The sequence below is a fragment of the Dipodomys spectabilis genome, unplaced genomic scaffold (genome assembly GCF_019054845.1).
Source record: "Dipodomys spectabilis isolate Male_0828 unplaced genomic scaffold, ASM1905484v1 ptg000365l, whole genome shotgun sequence".
Classification (NCBI taxonomy): domain Eukaryota; kingdom Metazoa; phylum Chordata; class Mammalia; order Rodentia; family Heteromyidae; genus Dipodomys; species Dipodomys spectabilis.
In genome coordinates, this window is record NW_024871042.1 from 2,523,817 (window position 1) to 2,543,656 (window position 19,840).

Genomic DNA, 19,840 nt, shown 5'->3' on the forward strand with positions numbered 1-19,840 from the left:
TCTTGTCTAATAAAAAGATAAAAAAATGTTCACTTTTCTTATACCTAGTTAAACGAGAGGGAAGCAGGTTGTTGAAGCTATGCTCCCAGTGGTGGGACCAAAATATGAAGTCAAAGCCAGGATGCACAGTATACAAAAAAACATTGCCTCCAGTAAAGCAATTCTGCTTACATATGTAATTGTGTTTACATCAGCAAGTTTTCCCATTGCAGCATGAGAGGATCCCTGTTCCAGGATAGGGATCTTTAAAGAGAATCAGGACCTTTAAAGAGAATCAGCCCTCTGTCAGTGGCTCCTGCCTATAATCCTAGCTAGTTAGGCAGCTGAGACTTGAGGACTGTGGCTTGAAGCTAGCGGAGGCAGGGAAATCTGTGAGAATCATCTCCAGTTAACCACCAAAAAGCTCTAAGCGAAGCTGTGCCTCAAGTGGTAGTGTGCTATCCCTGAGGGGGTAGGGGGAAAAAAAGCTAAGCTCAAGGACAGCATCTAAGCCATGAGTTCAAAGCCTAGGACACGCATGAGAAAGTGGGGGTAGGAGAGGGGAGAGGAGAGAGAGAGAGAGAGAGAGACAGACAGACAAAGACAGAGATAGAGAAAGAGGCAGAGAGAGGAGAGAGAAGAGAGAGAAAAGAGAAAAAAGAGGGGAGAGAGGGCAGAGAAGGAAAGGGAGAGGGAGGGAGAGGGAGGGAGAGGGAGGGAGAGGGAGGGAGAGGGAAAAGAAGGAGAGGGGGAGGGAGGGAGGGAGAGGGAGAGAGAACCTAAGCAGTACTGGTTAGGCCATGCTATGGATTAACTCAGGCTAAATGAGATACAATTAGCAACTTTGTAAGCAAAAAAAAAAAAAAAAGAAAAAAGTCAGAATTCCACCTGGTCAAATCCAGTAGAATATCTATTTTTCTAAAAGCATTCATAGCAAGATGAAGTGTCTTGTATTTCAAAGACTTGAAATAACAGGCACAGAAAGGCATTTGGAGAGTACTCTGTCTGCTTTCATCTGTGGGCTTCACGGTTTTAGTTACCCTGGGTCTGAAATTTTCAAACGGAAAACTCCAGAACTTAATTTGTGGGACTAAAATTGCCCACTCTTCTGAACAGTGTAATGAAGACTCATGTCTCTTTATTCTGTCCTGACCACATGTTGAATCTTTCTTGTGCCAATGTATCCATGCTATATATGCTACCCACCCATTCATCACTGCTACCAGATCAACTGTGGCAGTATCACAGGGCCAGGTCCATTGAACCCTTACAGTTTGTCTTCACAGTAGTGTAAGAGTAGTGATACTAGTAATTTGGACAGACCAAAGCAAAGAGCACTCTTTGAAATGAAACGATTCCTTATGATTTAATAAGCAATGTATTGAGTACCATTTTGAGTGTGAGAATGCTCATTTGTATAATTTTACAGAGCACATTATATAATTTTTGATAGAGTATATGGGGCATTTGTATTATGCTGTTAATTTTTCCCTGTGTCGAACGTATAAATTAAAATGTATGCATAAGAAGAAAGCTTCACCTATGTAGGGTTGGTAGTATTTGTGGTTTCAGGTATCTGTCCACACAAGGATTTGGAACATATGCCCTGTGGACCATGAATGGCTACTAGAGTTGCCCACACAGAACCATTTTATAGTCCCATTCCTAATCCAATTTTCTAGAAGGCAAAAAACTAAAACTAAAATAGACCATCAACATCTTTACTTGTATTGGCTTCCTCAGCTCCAATAAATGAATCCCTGAAAAATGGAGAAAGAAGGGAGCCTAGTGCTGGACTGCTATCTCCCCAAATTGGAGAAAGGAGAAATGAGGTAGATACTCCTTCCTCCTGAAAATGATGATGCAGCTAAAACCCTCCCAACAGCAGTGATGAGGTCCCAGGGAGAAAACAGGCCTGATTTTCTTGGTAAGTACAAAGCTACAACTTTACTTGTTTTTAAAGCAGAATAGCAAAAGCAGTGCTCAAAGGTCTCATGTCTGAGTCGGGAATTAATTAAGCTACCTAAATAGCCTAAAAACAGAACAATTTACCAAGATCAGAAAAGCAACTGACCAGGATAAATAACTAGGCCTGGGAGACCAAAGAAAAATAAAAACAAAAATAAAATACGTTTCTATTTTGCTGAAAGAACTGTTGTCTGAAATGTAACACTTCAGACAATTAAAATACATAAAAGAGGTTCAGACAGGGGAAGGGAGATTCTGCATTATCTTCCACTTAAGGCCCTGCATATCAGCATCTATTGTTTGTTTGTTTTGGTTTCACATTTTTTTTAAAGAAAATTTCAAATAAAATCAGCAATACTATTTGGGCCCTTTCATTTCCTGTCAAGTACTTTATATTTGTACATTTTCATTTTCCTTACCTCATTTTTTTCTAATTTAGCAGGCAGACTAGTTTTGATTTTCATGAAGAGTGCTGTCAGGAACAATCTGCAGGTAAAGAGACTCCTCTTTCATTTCCTTTGAAACCTCTGACAAAGGAAATACAGTGTCCTATATTTCATAAATTAAAGTCCCCGAAGTTCTATAGTGCTCACAACATCTGAATTCTAAAGGGATCTACGTAAGCAATTTTGATTTGTACAAAATGCTTAAGACACTTGGTATTCAGTAATGAGGGAAGAAGAATTTTCTTTTTTCTGTAAGATTTCATAGAACTTGCACGGGCAGTCTGATGTTGAAAAGTGTGACTGTAACAAAACCAATTGTGCAAACCATGCAGACCAAACAGTCCTAGTTAAGGCAGAAAGGCAAATCAGCATTAGGAACTCCAACAAAAAGGAAAAGCCAAAGGAAAAACTAGTAGAAGAGCTGGGAGACGAGCAATGGAAGGTTGCCTGGAGACTCCTTTACTACATTCACCTTACCTTCTGGGCCTTTGATACAAAATGAAGCATCCAGATTCTCAGGCATTTCAATCGGGTTGGGAAGGGGAAACAGAGGAGGAGGCAACAATGCTTGATAAGAAATGTACTCATTACCTTGCCTATGTAATTGTAACCCCTCTGTACGGTATTTTCACAATTAAAAAAAAAAGAATCTGAATGTGCAGTCAAGAGAAAGGCAGGGGATGCACACATCCAGGAGAAAAGTGGGAGGAGAGTTGCTGACAGCAGAGCCTAGAGAAGCCAAGGTCTTGCTTGGTGTTAGAGGGACAGGACCAGAAGGCAGATGTTCGGTTTTACTGCCCATAGCCAGTGGTTCCACAACATAGAAAATAAGAGGCATTTCAAACTGAGGAAAACAAAAAAACAAAAAAAACCATCCACCCAGACGCCTCTCAGTACGTTGTTGTTGTTAATGTACTACGTTTAGTTATTTCTTTTTTCTCTCATTTTCTGCCTTTGGTTTACCCCCTGTTGTCACTGTATTTGATTCTGGTTCTCCGCACACTGTATATATGTTTATCTGAATTAGGGAAGTGAAGGGGAACAACAAAATGTTGAGACAAAGGACAAAGCAGGAACCTATGTAACAGTGATACTCACAAGACAATATGTTGGAAATGTACGTTACAACTTGGAGGGGAGTGAGTTGGGGAGGGGGAAAGTGGGAGAAAAATGAGGGAGAGGGTAACAACATTTGACAAGAAATGTACTCGTTACCTTACATATGTAACTGTAACTCCTCTGCACATCACCTTGACAATAAAGTTAAATTAAAAAAAAATTCCAACCCTCTGGGTAAGCCTTGACTCACTGCATTCCTCTTCTATATTAAGGGCCCCCCCTCCACAATATAATGGTGTCACCCTCAAAGTAATCCACATAACAATGAGAAACAGTTGGAAGAAACCAAAGCTGTAGGCAAGAATAAAAAGAGAAGAGTGAGGTGATACTGAATGAATAAGCTAAAGGCAAGCAGAGCTCATACAACACAGAAGGACCAGCCAAGGTTATCCAGGAAGAGTTTGGACACTTAGGAGCCACACAGTCATCTCTAAGAAAAGGGCCAGGTGAAACAAGTACCACACAGGCAAAGGGGAAGGAGAGGAGAAAAGCGAGCTGGCTCTGGGAGAGAGCCTTGATTTTAGGCTTGGAATAGGGAATATGCAAGATAAGCCCGGAGTTGCTTATCGCCCCAGGAAGTAAGGATACACTCAAAATCACAACAGTGACAGAGGTGTCTCACAAAACAGGTATCAACTGAATGAGCCCTAATGGTCAAAGCTGGAACAATTTGAGGACAAAATAAACATACACTAATAATGGCATATAATCTTAAATCCAGTGACTGAATAAAGGATGAAATAACAGATGGAAAAAAGCAGATAAGGAATTCCAACTCATTTGCATGGACGCTTTGTCCTCTGAAAAGAAGCCGCTGTGCATAGCACAAAGAGCAAACTAGAAAAGTAGGGAACACTGAGAAAGTTCAGTATGAGTCTCTGAAATGATGATTCTGGGACTTCTTTGGTCTGCCTCCTCCAGACCTGTAGTCCTTGTCTAATCATGACAAATGAGACAAATGTCTAAGCACCAGACAAATCTGGACTAGACATATCCTGTAAAATACATAATCTGTCACCTTCAAAAGGAAGGCCAGGTGTTGGTGGCTAATACCTGTAGTCCTAGCTGACATCTAGAAGATTGCAGTTTGAAGCCAGTCAGGCAGAAAAAATTCACTAGATTCCATCTCCAAAGTAACTAACAATAAGAAGGGCTGCATGTGTGAAAAAATGAGGTCCCAGAGTTCAAACTCCAGTATCAGCAAAACAAACAAAAAAAGAAGTATGAAAAGCTGTCAGAGCCAGTAACATCCAACAAAGACCCAATATAATGTATTCTGGACAGGACTGTAGGATAGATAGGGGGTATTCAGTAAAGGTGAAGGAAATAGAAATAAAGTATAGCCTGTGATTTGTGATGTACCAACACTGGCTCACTAGTCATGGCAAATGAGCATACCAGAGGGAAAATGGTAATAATGAGGAACCAGGGCTACTTTACTCTGTAATCTAAAACTATTCTAAAATGGGACATGTAGTTTCTGATTCTACATGTAAGGATCTTGGAAATCATCACTCATAGCTATACTCAAGAAGCCAAACAAAACTGAAAATCAACAATTCCTCCTACATCCAGCGAGGAAATGAAGCCACGGGGCAAAGGGCTGACCCCAAAGTGGCTCTCCACTTTGGATGGTGGATACAATTTAGGATTCCAGGGGCCTGCAGCTGGAGTAGATAATGGGTAGGAACATGTGAAACTGTAATTCAGGAATTGCTGGAGAGTAATGGTGTGCTAAAAATGCTGAGGAGCAGGAGGGGTTAGGGTTAGTCTGAGAGAGCAGGTCTCAACACTATTTTGAGCCCATCAAGTTCTCACTATGAAGATGAGAAATAATCCCCACTGCACCCGTTGGTGGAAGGGGAAGAGAGTAGGGGGAGGAAAAAGCAAGAGAGATTCTCAGACAGGAACTTAGGTAAAACCTATCCAGGTATACCTTTCATGAGCATACTAGATGACCAAAAACTGTTCAGCCAAGGGACAGCACAATAAAAGGACCTTAGGAAGGAGGAGATGAGGGGAAACAAACACTGCTTGTATTTATACTCATACTAAGAAGGAATTGGGAAAGCATGTGAATGCGATATATCTTCACAGTCTAAAAATAACTTTAAAAACTGGGGGTGAGAGTAGCTCGAGGTAATTTTATATCTCTTAGAAGCATCAATAATTTATAATATACAAACTATACACATTAATTTTAATACTTTAATGCTTTTTGTAGGGTTTTTCTTAAAGTCACATCTATTTTAGAGGATGTGTATCTTATGGCAAAGAAATGGCAAAGAGTTTAGAAATTTATTCAGTTTTACTTCTTTTATTTCTGTTAAATTCAAGTAAAATTAACTACTTGTACTTAAAATAGCATGTCTAGAATAAACACTGTGCCTTAAAATTATTACTTTGCCTGCTCTTCTCTCATTTTAATTTCCTTTTATCAATGAAAATATCCATCATTTTGTCTTGCCTGTTCAATACTTAACATAATGTTCATTAAATGGTAACATTAAGTATATGTAGAGAATAGACTTTGGGTAATCTATTGCCTTTTATTTCTTTGTATTATGTAAAATTGTTATAAATGAGCATGCATCATTTTTATAGAAATACTAAAAAGTGATTATTCTTTTTACAAGTTTAATGGAACAGTTAAATTAACAGCATATGTATTTTTCTTTTAATAACCTATGATGTGAGGTAATCGGATTTCAAGTCTTAGCTCAGCAATAACCAGTTGTAGATCTTTGGCAATATATAAAACTGGTCATAGTTTCATCATTTGTTAAAGGGAAGTAACAACTGAGATACTTAACTTTCCTTTTAGGTCTAAAATTCTGCAACTTAGGTGCCAATGACTAAAATCTCTTGATGCTAAGCTTAGATATCATGAAGATATTTAACTTTTATCTTGGCTATTCTGTACTGTATTGCTTCTGAGTCCTGCATCTTACTGTCTGTAAAATCTGCGCAGCATTCTCATTAGAAGTAAGGTTAAGATGTGTGGAGAGAAAAATACAACCCAATATAATAATGAAAATGTTGTTGCTTTGGGTTTTCTTTTGAGAGGTTAGAGAACTAAAAAAGACAGACACAAATAAGGATGCAGTATTCATGACAAAACCCTCAGAATGGCATCTTTTCCTGCTACAGCCATTATCCTCAGAGTAGGAGTGGGAAATGATGCAAAGACATTTGAGCACTTATGGGAAAACTATGTATTAAAGTTAAAAATGATGACTGAGGTCAAATAAATTGGGTGTTTGTGGGAGATACGACAGGCTTAGAGAGTGCTGAAAGAAATTTTATCAAAACCCTATGGCCTATTTTGCATAATTATGAAATTTGATTATGCAGAGTTAAACATAGAAAACAAACAAATGAGGATTAAAATAGCACTTTCTTTTGGTCAATGAGAAACATAATGACAAGCTTGTTCTATAATTCAGTAAGTAAAACATTTTCTAGAGACAAAAGGACTGAAATAAAAGCCATTAGAAAAATGAAATCAGTAATTTTGAGGTCTCTTGATTTCCCATGAAATTTGTCTTTCTCTTCCTTAGTACATGTAGAAGCTAAAAACCCAAGTAATAAAAAAAGGTTTATTTTGGATGTTCAAGCCACAAGCCTCAAAGTTTCAGGTTAAATAACAGATCTAGATGAAGAAATATTAAGAAAAGTAGTTACTTAAAACCAACAATGACATTTTATATCATTTTTTTTGTGTGAATGGTAGGTTGGAAAAACAGAAGCAATACATATATATGTAAAGAGAAAGAGACAAAACCATATATAGGTATATACAAAGTCATATATATATATAACTATCTGTATGAATGTCACCATTTTTGTTGACACTGTAATATTTCATAATAATTCTGGAGTAAAATTTTCATCAAATACGATGATTTTTTTCTCTTTCTGATTCACAAATAAATGTCCACAGCCTGATTTTCTTCTAAGAATCACCAAGCCTACATGCTGACTTCAAAGTTTATTACATGCTAATAAGCTTGGTTGGCTAGTCTATTGCCATTGAGAAGGTATATTAAATGTAATGTAAAGCTTTTCTCTCCGGGCCAAGTCCAGTTTTTATGTGAGCTGGACTCTGTATTAAGCCCAGGTGGTCTTTGAGACAATGGACAATAAATTCTGGTAAATGGCATGGCTACTACTTTAAATATAAATAATGACAGCCTTAAAATACAGAGAAGAATTAAAATGAGTAATAAAAAGTCTTTGCTTATCTTTTATGATTTTTTTCAGAATAAATCTGCTAAAACTGGGCTATAAATCACTTTAAGAAAATTGAGAACTAATCCTGTTATGGAGTCTTTAAATAAAGGGAAAGCATTTGACTGTGTTAGCATATGGACTTCACTGCCATTCTTTCTTTACTAGTCATTTTCTTTACTGCTCTTACTCAGATACCTATCAATTCTTAAAGATTAAAAGGAAAAAAATTAATGTGGCCCTCTAACTGGACAAATCACTTATAACCTGTCTTTTGCACACAGATATATACACCTTTAACAGGCAGCTTTTGAAATCTCCAAACCCTGCAGGTTTGCGGCAGTAAATTCTAGTTTTTGAGAAATGCAAATAACGAAAGCTCATCAAAAGGCTGCTATAACTCTCACAGCTGACTAGATGGAATGCAATTTTGACTACTGAAAATTAATAGCCATTCCCAAGGCCTTATAAGAACAGCTGTCACGAAGAAAGATACTCATCAACAAATAAGCAATTCTCTTTCAAGTTTGTTAGAGGCAAGAAACAGTAACTCTTCAGGACAACGTGGAAGGATTAGTGAGGAGCAATGAGCTAGATACTTTTAGACCTTGATAAGGAAACTGGAGTACATATTACACAGAATATATCAGCACCTGCTCTATGCCTAGACCAGAATGTGGCATATACCCGATTCTTCCTGAAATATCTGCTGAAGGAAGGGGAAGGAAAAATTCTTTGATGGTAATCCAGGTGGAATAACCAATAGTTACAAGTAGGACAGACCACTAAGAGAAGCTGTAGACCTTTTTTAACCAAAAGGCTAAAGCTCAGAGTCATCCTAGAACAGATTTAGGAATTAGGCAAGACTGCACCAACTTCCAGTTGTATTTGGCATAAGATGACATCTTTTCCACACAAAGTTTCACTCTTCCCAAAGCTACTGTCAATTTCATTCAGGCATGAGCCAGTAAAAAGATAACATTTAGCTATGCATCAGTAATTTTTGAAAGAAACACATCCAGATCTGTGAATATTAAGTTTAATACCTTAAAGAATAAATATGAATCTGAACTAGCTCAAATGCTCATATATTTTTTCCATCTCTCACTCTGAAGTCTCTTTAAGGGGCTAGGAAGTCGTCACTGCCTTAACATTCAATACAAAGAATAAAATTCCTCATTATCTGGTTGACAACCATAGGGGATTGCTATACAATAGATTCTCATAGGGAATGGATTTCTCATCTTTGGTTTGACCTAGGGCAGTCCATAAATTTCCCTTTGTAGAGGGTACAGAGTCATGCTCAAAGAACATGAGGAAAAATTAGGGGACACAAACCTTATCCATTCCCAAGACTTGGTTTGACCTTGAATAAAACACTCTCTGAGCCTTTGTTTCTCATTCCTAAAATGTGAAGTTAGGTTATGCATTCACAGAGGTCCCTTGGAGTGTGGACATTTTCTTGTGGGCAAAAGATTCCAAGCCCTCTACCATTTTCCCTGTGTGTTATAGAGTGTAACAAAACCAAAAAGACATTGACCAAAGGGACATTTTTTTCTTCATTTCTCAAGTCGTCTTTTTTTTTTTTTTTTGTCAGTCATGGGGCTTGAACTCTGGGCCTGAGCCCTGTCCCTGCGCTCTTCAGCTCAAGGCGAGCGCTCTCCCTTGAGCCACAGCACCACTTCCAGTTTTCTAGTGGTTTATTGAAGAGTCTCACAAGCTTTCCTGCCTGGGCTGGCTTTGAACCGCGATCCTCAGATCTCAGCCTCCTAAGTAGCTAGGATTACAGGCGTGAGCCACTGGCACCCAGCTTCATTTCTCAAGTCTTAACTAGTATATCAATCACTAAATGTTAAGAAGATTCAAGATTATCACTGAATATCACTTTTTAGATTTAATAATCTAGAGCCATGAAAAATCAATGAATGCTCTAAGAACAAAGAGAAGGGCAGGCATGGTCCAGAGAGCATCGTTCGGGGATGCTTTTCTCCACCTACATACTAGGTCATATCAGAACTGTAGAGTCAGAATTTCCTAATCTAGGGTCTGAGTCTTCATGCTTTAGAAAAACTTTCCAGGTAATGTTCTTTGCTCTTTTGTCCATGTTAGAAGCAGAGATTTATCTACCAAGTGAAAAGAATGGTGTGACACAAAAACCAACAGTGAGAGATCTGGTCCTCTAAAGGTCAGAAAGATGGAAGCCTTCTGTTTTTGCCTATGCAATTATTTGCCATTTAAAATTCAAGGAGGCAGAGGGCTTGGTGTAACTGAATTTATCGAAGGCTTCCTGGGGCTCCTTGTGGCTACAGCTGGTAGCATTATAATTTGGACGGTGAGTAACTCAGATCTGTAATTTTTATATTAAAGTTGGAAAGCTGGTTATAAAATTGTTTATTATGCATTTCAGTGATGAATGGTAAAGAAATGCCTGATACAAATGTGAGGCCAACAGCCAGTTTCTTTGCTTGTCTTTATTTAGGGGAAACTATTTGGAAATCAGAGGAGATGAGAGTGGTTCTGTCAGGACCAAGAGGAAGTCCACATGCTAATTAAATAACTCTTGTACGGTCATTTTTGCCCCTGCCACTGGCATTCAATGCAGCATCCAGAGAATGTCAGGTGTGATACATAACAACAGCAGCACAGTACTCTGTTGTTTTTATTCAATGGTTCTCAAAAGAGTTTTCCCACAAAGCTTTGCAGGGAGGAGGGGAGGATCCTTAGGGATGCCTCTAATTGGGACTATGTTTGACAGTGGAAATCCCAGTGACGGATTTTTTTTTTTTTTGAACTGTGATGATTTAGTTGTGATGCAGGCAGGCAGTGTAATCTCTTCCATGTAATTTATACTGTCAATAGAATGGACATTAAAAGTTCCTTTATCATTTGTTTTGGTTATACATTTTAACATATAAAATATCGTTCATTTTTTTGCTTCTTTAGGCCATCACACACTTGCGTCAAAGTCACTGCTAGCCAAGAATATTAATTCAAAAAGGTCCTCAATGACCAATTGCAATGCTTAATCACTTTCATTATGAGATGATTTTTCTGAGAGAAGAGGCACACATCTTAGTCTCTTCTTGCTCTTAGAACAAAATACATTAGATTGGGCAACTTATGAAAAGAAATTTATTGTAGAAGGCAAGAAGCAGATTTGGGAACTGGCGGCTAGTGTCTGAAGTCACATCCTTGCAGAGGGCACTGTACCCTCAGGCCCTTTGACTAGGAGGCACCAACTAATCCTTTCACCAGGGCTCCATCACGTGACCTAATCACCCCATTAGGCCCTCACCTCCATACCAACAAATGGGGGTGGGGTGTTATATTTTGCACAGGAATTTTAGAAGGGCTGTTCCTAGCAATTCTCATGAGGCTCTAGAAGTCAGAAGGGAGAATTTCTTGTTAAATGTGCTAACGTTCTTTAAAAACTAAGATAAGGGTTGACATCTCTGATTCTTCTAGAAGCAGCACCTCTCCCAATGGACCTGAATTTCCAGCCTGCTCTCAATTAAGACCAACTACAGAAAAAGTCAGGGGAGGGAGCTAAGTTCTTCACTTTTCATTCTAATGATTAAAGAAAGGTGTGGAGGGATGCAGCTAATTTCTTTTTTTTTTTCTTTTCCTTTTTGTCCTTTTGAAGAGCTATGTTTGTGTTTGAAAGGACTCTCAAATCTGTAATCTGCATCCATTAGTACACTTCCCAGACTAGACTAACTCTGCCTCCTTTCTCCTCAAAGAAAATGAAAAGAGCACGCTCAAAAAAGGGCTTTGTTTCAGAGGATATAATCTGACTGCTATATCTAGAAGACACTGATTTTAAGTGAGTAAAGAGTCTAGTACGTATTTTTTTTTAAAAAAAAAGTACTGTAGAAATCATTTGTGTGATACACTTTCAAAGACATGCTATCTGGCATATACTGTATAATCCTTCATAGTTGCATTCAGTACCACATTTTATTGGAGGCTCTCATGCTCTTTTCCAAACTAACTGTGGCAATATCATCTGACAGATGTGGAATTTGAAAACACAGGGTTTAATTTGATTAAGATTCCATAGCAGGTCAATGGGGGACAGCTGAGAATGAAAACCAGAAGGAGCTGTTATCTTGCATAATACATGCCAGTATGTCAAGAGGACAAATTAATTCAAAACAAAAAGGAAGCTTATTTAGAATCAGGAAGAAACTGCTAAGATTAAAGAAAACGAATACATAAAAATGAAACAACAGCTCATTGATGACCATGGAAGAACTCAGCCCCTTCGACATATAGCTCATCTACCTGTTCCTCTTCAGTGTTAAAGAGGCCAAAGAATTGTTTCCTTTTTTGGAAAGGTTTATTCCTTATTCAATTTCCAAAGGATCAGTTTAATGTTTTCTGCATCCATTTAACCCCCCACGCCCATTAGTTTTATAAAACTCTGTGGTTCCTGCCTTTCAATTCATTAATCCATTTGCTTGTAGTAAGCTCATTTTCTTCTTTCCTTCAGACAACCATCTCCATACTGCTTTAATCGGTTCACCACCAAAGTACATGCCTGGTATCCCTGTGGATTTTCAACTGACCTTCCACAGTTCTTTGAGAAGACAGGGGTGAGGGGAACAGAAGATTTAGCTAAAGGATGGTTAAGGAATTTCTAAAAGCTTCTTCAAACAGTAATGGTCTTTGGAGCTCTCAGCCTACTCAATTTCTGTGTGTTATTATTGCCTTAGTGTAGATTTTCATAAATTAAATCTTTAAGGTCATTTGAGCAATTACCCTTATTTCTTCACAAACAGTTTTATATGTGAATCAGAAGACATGCAGTTATGTTTAAGAATGGTCAGAGACATATCCTGACAGTAAAAATCTGCAAACTGCACAAGTATCCACCAATAGGATTCTGGAAAACCTGACAAAGCATATGCCAACTTTGTTACTCAGCAACGTGGCTCATGGACATAATGAAAAGTGCTTCTGGATAGGAGGGATAACAGCCTCTGGCTGGTGGAAAGCCACTGTGTGGGCTTCTCTGGATGACATTACTCCTCATGCCTCTATAGGGATTTTTGAAGATACTTACTCCAGGATGGCATGAAATTCCAGGTGAGAGATTTAACTGCATCGAAAGTGGATCTTTCCTTTGTGCACTGAGATCTGGAGAGACAAGGCAACAGGAAAAGCTCCTGGATAGCTGTGTGGATTGCTCACTGAAGGATGCTATGAGACCTTTGCAGGCCTCTGCCCTCACAGCAAGCAGTGGACCATGTCCTCTATCTTCCTCAGCATCAAATCCAGATGCTGAGTTTGGCCTGTCCAAGCCCACTGTGGCAGATTTTATAGGTACAGCTAAGACCTCCTGGCGGGAGCAGCAAATGGCTAGCTCTGAGGCTTACATTAAGACACAATTTCTGTCCATATATGAATGTCTTTGAATAAGGCCAGTCTTTTATCATAAACATGTGATCTATTATTTGAAAAAAATAAAAAGATTACTGAGTGAAAAAGAAAATCTCCGTAAAAGGCACTGTCACATCAAACCACCTTAGGCTGTATCTTTCAGAAGAATACAGCTAAAACTCCAAATGGAATGTGAAAGAACATAATTTTAGACAAAGTTCCAAAAGATTATAGACTGTGACAAAAATTGAAGCTTTAAGCTGACAAACCATTCTCTACCTTGGCAAGCACACTACATAAAGACTGTATATTTTGAATTCTACTGTGTTTATCATTATTTCTCAACTTGGAATCACTTAATGATGAGATAAACTTCATATATGTATAATATATAATATATAAACATAATTATCAAATACTGCTATTTTTGCCAGGCACCTGTGGCTCATACCTGTAATAATAGCTACTCAAGAAGCTGATATATGAGGATCACGATTCAAAGCCAGCCTGGGCAGGAAAGTCTATGAGACTCTTATCTTCAATTAACCCCCAGAAAACTGGAGTGGCTCTGTTTCTCAAAGTGGTAGAGTGGTAGACTTGAGTGTAAAAGCTCAGGGAAAGTGCCCAAGCCCTGAGTTCAAGCTCTATGACCAACAAAATAATAGTAATAATAATAATAATTGCAATTCTTGCAATGAAGAGAACAAGAATAATTTTCTTCCCCTCTCCCCAATAGAAATAATGAGATGATGACCCATTGAAGGAAAATAAGAAAAATAAAGCACATTCCCACTTAACCATGAGTCAGATGCCATGAGAGGAAACATACAGTATCAACCCTTAGGCTTTCTTGAAGAAAGGTCTTTAATAAGTCACCTGACACTGAGATAGTTTTAGGCTAAATAGACCATTTAGCAGTTGTTGCTTACTTCAAAATTAATATGATAGACAGAGATGGTAATAACCATGAGCAGTAATGACAATAATATTTGACAATGCCCCAATTAATGGTATTGATCTCAAGTCCCAACATACACAAGAAAAATGATGTGAAGCTAAGCTAGACAAAAGAAATCCATATTTACAGAAAAGTACACAGCTGATATTCAACTTGACATTTACGCTTCCCCTTGAAAATGTTAAATGGACAGTGCTTGGCTAGAATGAGATCCATTTAGATCCATGCTTTTGGTGGTTTGGGGATTTTTTTTTTTTTTTTTTTAGTTCCAACTTTGATGTTCTTGCTGGTTTAAAATAGGACAAAACTAAACTGTCTGGTTTTCTACTCTGGCTTCCATTCACTAGTTGCAAGACCAGGGGCAAGCTCTTACACTTCTCACTCTAGCTGGAGCATTCTCAGTGCTGGGAGATGGAAAACCATAGGAGATGTATGTTCAAAGCCAGGCTCACAGCTAAACAGTGCTCAGAAAACAGTCACAGTGATGGGCACAAAGCAACAACAAGGCATCAGTGCAGCTTCTCTTTCTACCTGCTTGTTTTGGGTACACATTATCTGTTCTCTTGGAAACACATGGACACATGGGTCGTAGAAACTCCTGTTTTAGCCAGTACTCAAGTTGGAATTTAGGATCTTCAGCTAGCTCAGCTTGCTTGCTTGAGTGGTGCTCAATCATTTGAGCCACACTTCCAGCCCTGCTTTTTGCTGGTTATTTTGAAGACATAGTCTTTCTTCCCATAGACTTTCTTCCCAGGCTGGCTTCAAATGGCAATTTGTATTTTCTTGAGCAGCTAAGATTAAAGATATTAGCCAATAGCATCCTTGGCTTATCTCAAGTGCTCTTTTATAGCTGATAATTTTATATCTTTATGATAAAGTAATTGTAAGTCATGAAGTTGAACTTGCTATGAAAAAGCAATTGTTAATCTTGTCACTATTTTGATTCTGAGTCTGTCTTTAGGAAAATGGGCCCTTGTAAGCAGAAACCACTAGTATAATGGTCGCAACACAGACTTAGGTAGAAATTTAAACAGAAACAAAAATATTTTTTCTTATATTGTTGATCTAAATAATGACTTTATTAAATATACATATATAAAAATCTTTAAATGGTTTAAAGGAGATGCTATTCAACAAAGCAGTTTGTGAATACAATGCATATTGATAAATATTACCCCTTTCCTACATTTTCACTTATCCTGCCCAACCCACCTTTCCCCTTGCTTTTCTTAATTTTGTAGGATATACTTTGCATTCTTGACTGCATATTCCCCTCCCCCTCTTAAGAGAAGATTCTTTTATTTCTCCTGTAAATGATAATAGGTACATATGCTTGTTTTCTTGGTATTGGGTGAATCCTCAAACCTAATGTCTAAAACAGAATTCTAGACTTAAATTTTCCACTGCACCAACCATCCATTTTCCATATGATTCTTTCCAAATGGCCTTTAAAAAATGGCCTTTTAGAGGTACAAATTGGACCACTTGATAAACACTGTCTAGTGGTTTCCCATTCACTAAAAGTACAGAGTTCCTGCTTTACAGAATTATCAACCTGTGCATTCTCTGTACTCCTTACCTCCCTACCACTATGCTTGTCACTTTTTTTTTTTTTTTGTCAGTCATGGAGCCTATACTCTGGGCCTGGGTGCTGTCCCTCAGCTCTTCAGCTCAAGGCTAGTGCTCTACCACTTGAGCCACAGCACCACTTCTGGCTCTTTCTGCTTATGTGGTGCTGAGGAATTGAACCCAGGGCCTCATGCATACAAGGCAAGCACTCCACCATTGAGCTATTTTCCCAACCCTATGCTTGTCACTTTTATGTCACATTATCAATTATCTATTTTACTCTCTCCATGGCACTTCACATTATTTGAAGTTGTTCTGTTTACTAATTATCTTCTTTGCTCCATGACAGGCTAGAATGTGGCTGCCTTGTCCATGGCCGTATTCACAGTGCCAAGTTGTTCAATATCAATTGGTGAATGAATAAGTGAGTGAATATGGCCAGAATGAGTTTCTTCATTTGAAAATCCCCATGTTTATACTATGTTATTTTTCTTCTTCAAAATACTTTTACTAAGTAAAACCTGAGCTACAGTTTCCTATCACTCTTAGTTGAAGGTAAGATTTCTTCTATTATATTTTTAAAGATTGCTTGTTATATTTGCTCTGGGATTTTATATAAAACATTAATTAGAGATGTGTACTGATACTTTCCAAATTCCTGCAAATCTATTAGCTCACATTTAAACTGGAATGCCATGTTACCAGAGATCCCAAACTTGAAACAACTTGAAGTGACCCAAATCTTTAGCTCGCCATGCTTTCTTAGTTAAAATGGCAACAGAAACACAGCATGCTTACTCTTAAGTATTGGTTATTAATTTTGCTCATTCATTGTCAGTTCTCCAAAAGAATTTAAGATATATGAGAAGGGACTTATGTTCATGTCTTCTACTGTATTACCAGAATCTAAAAAAATATGTGTACATAGAGTTAAACTAATGAAAGAATATGAAAGAAATATAATCAAAGAAACAACAGCCCAATAAATAAGTGGGCTAAAGACTTAAAGAGAAACTTCTCTGAAGAGGAAAGAAGGATGGCCAATAGACACAGGAAGAAATGCTCAACGTCTATAACCATAAAAGAAAGGCAAATCAAAACAACATTGAGATACCACCTCACTCCAGTTAGAATGGCAAAAATCAAGAACTCTAATAACAACATATGCTGGAGGGGATGTGGACAGAAGAGAACCTTACTGTATTGTTAGTGGGAGTGTAAACTTGTTCAACTACTTTGGAAAGTAGTATGCCGGTTCCTCAAAAAACTCCACATAGAGCTCCCCTATGACCCAGCAATCCCACTTTTGGGCATTTACCCAAATGATCACAAACAAGACCATACTAAAGCTACCAGCACAACTATGTTTATTACAGCATTATTCACCATAGCTAAGATATGGAACCAACCCAGATGCCCCTCAGTAGATGAATGGAAATATAATCATAAAATGGTGTGTGTGTGTGTGTGTGTGTGTGTGTGTGTGTGTGTGTGTGTGTGTGTGTGTGTGTGTGTGTGTGTGTGTAGCTTTTGTTTTTGTTTCAAATGTATAGTCTTTTCCATCTATTACTTGGAGGAATTAAGTGGTGCTAATATGAAAAATCCACACATTTTTTTTTTTGAAGAACCAATGTAGGAACTCACAAGCAACGGTTAATGAGTAGCAAAACTCAATTTAGAAACAAGATGCTCTGAACATTTAACATGTGTTCAATATCTTGATATCTTACTGGGACATGGAAGACGAACTACAGAAACTAACTTCCCAACTTGAGTGTGATTTGGTTACTTCCAGAACTGAACATACTAAACTGTAATTCATGCCCGAAGCATTTCCATTTCTTAATAGGATACTAGCCTAACAACTGAATGAAGAAGGCTCTTCTTCCCTCAAGGAACGGCTTTAGTTACAAATAGACAATTTTTTTTTTTTTGGTCGGCCATGGGGCTTGAACTCTGGGCCAGGGCGCTGTCCCTCAGCTCTTCAGTTCAAGGCCAGCACTCTACCACTTGAGCTACAGCGCCACTTCCGGTTTTCTGGTGGTTTATTGGAGATAGGACTCTCACGGTCTCTCCTGCCCGGGCTGGCTTTGAACCGCGATCCTCCGATCTCAGCCTCCTGAGTAGCTAGGATTACAGGCGTGAGCCACCAGCGCCCGGCTATAGACAATTTTTATAGGAATTTTTCTCTGTATTACAGATCAGTGAAGAGAGGGCAGAATTTGTGAATAAATTAAAGACAACTTTCTGAAAAAAAAAGTATTTTTTAGGACAACATAAGAAACCAAAACAGTGCTGAAAAATGATATTACTGAAAGCAAATTGAGTAGATTGTTTTCAGTCATTTCAACTTTCTGTTTCCTAAGAGCTGAAACTACACACTGATTCCTTTAGTGGAAATAAAATCATCACTATCACCACATCAAAAATACACATTTATTAAAAAAGTAAAATGATTTTAAAGTAATCATTTGTCAAGTATTTGTCCTAAAAGGAAAAGAATTTCCTGTGTCAACACACCTGAGACATCTTATCTGATACACAAAATACTTTCTTGCTTCTTCATATTCCATAGTACTGTCTATCTGCCTCTCCTTTGTATAGGGCAAAATAATTCTTATGGTATTTTTTTCTTTTTTTGTGTGCACCTAGTCTTGAAGTCTGACACTTGCTCTCTTGATCAGCTTTTCTGCTCAAGACTAGCACTCTACCACTTGAGTCATGCTTCCACTTCTTGCTTTTTACTAGTTAGCTGGAAATAAGAGTCTCTTAGATTTGTCCACCAGGCTGACTTCAAACTACAATCTTCAGATCTCAGTCCCCCATGTAGCTAGGATTATAGGCGTGAGCCATTGATACTCAGCTTTAATGACATGATTTCTGATTATATGCAAGTCTAAGCATGAATATTATTTATGACCAAAGGTCAGACTTACACTAAGAAATTTAATACAGTATTTCAGTAGATCTTGATGCTAAGAAGATATAAATTGGGTAAATATTTTTTAAAAATTATGAAAAGGATGGAATTTATTTTTTTCTATCTGATAGTGCTGAGGCTTGTACTTGGAGCCTCATGTGTACCAGGCAAGTACTCTACCACTTGTAGTTTCAGGATGGAGTTCCGTTATTGTTATTTTACTATCATTTAAAAAACCTTGTGTTCAGAAAAGTGTTTAAATTGTATAGAATAGAAATAGAAGAAAAGATAAAAATTTAAAAGCTATATTTGATACATGAATAATTGAATAATTGAAATAAAATTGGTGATAGGAAGCTAATACTGGTGGGTGGGGAAGAGGAAAGGAGGGAAGACATTGCTAACGCAATCAGCTCATTTACTTCATAAAATGCATGTTCTCAATTGGAAATAATAATTTCATAACTTACCTCTGCATACTTTAACTTCAACGTCTTATGCATTTCTCGGAAACGACTGTAACGTCTGAATACAGTCCATGTCTCATCTAGGACAGTAATCTATTAAGAAAGAAAAAAAATGAATCAGCATTAATTAAAAGAAAAATTAACTAAAAATCTAAAAGCATCATTTAAAAATTAAAAGTGATTTGCATGGTAAAATCTTACAGAATTGACATTTTATCTAGCTGAATAAATACAACCTATAAATAATATTTGTACTCTATTAGACCTGCATCTTTAGCTCCCAAACCTTGCTATAAGCAGTAAGTGCCTATGTAAGCAAGGGCCAGTTGTTCATGAGATTAACCACTTAGGTCATAGAAGACAAACAGCACAAGGTGACCTGTTTGGAACAGTGGTGTGCCCATGCAAAATGCTAAGTGTAGGTCTACAAAGTACTCCATGGTGTTCACAAAGGGAAGAGGAATCAAAAGAAAGAAGGAAGATAGAGAAGACAGATGAGGAAAGAGGACAAAAAGAAGAAAAAATAATAATAGGCTCCCTGTGATTGTTTGTAAGAATATACTATTTCAGAAAGAGAATTACAGAGTTAGCCTTTCATTGGCTGCCTGGGGTAAAAGCTCTGTGTTGTATAAGCTCATGAGAGACCCTGAGACATTAGGTGTGTTTCATTGGCCTTTATAATCCCATCTAAAGCCACAGGCTCATAAATCTTGAACTTCTAGTTCTATTTCCCACTGTTTTAAGCCCTAGACTCACTGACCCAACTGGAAGATAGGATCCCTCTAATTTAAATCCCATCTCC

General features: G+C 37.8%; 1 protein-coding gene across 1 annotated transcript in view; it reads right to left on the reverse strand.

Annotated features, from left to right (window-relative positions):
* The window catches only part of Kif16b (kinesin family member 16B), a 264,333-nt gene that overhangs the window by 38,876 nt on the left and 205,617 nt on the right, over positions 1 to 19,840 (reverse strand). Inside the window, exon 24 of the mRNA XM_042666398.1 lies at positions 19,042 to 19,131. Coding sequence (XP_042522332.1) covers positions 19,042 to 19,131 — 90 coding nt within the window. The remainder of the gene's footprint in view (positions 1 to 19,041; positions 19,132 to 19,840) is intronic.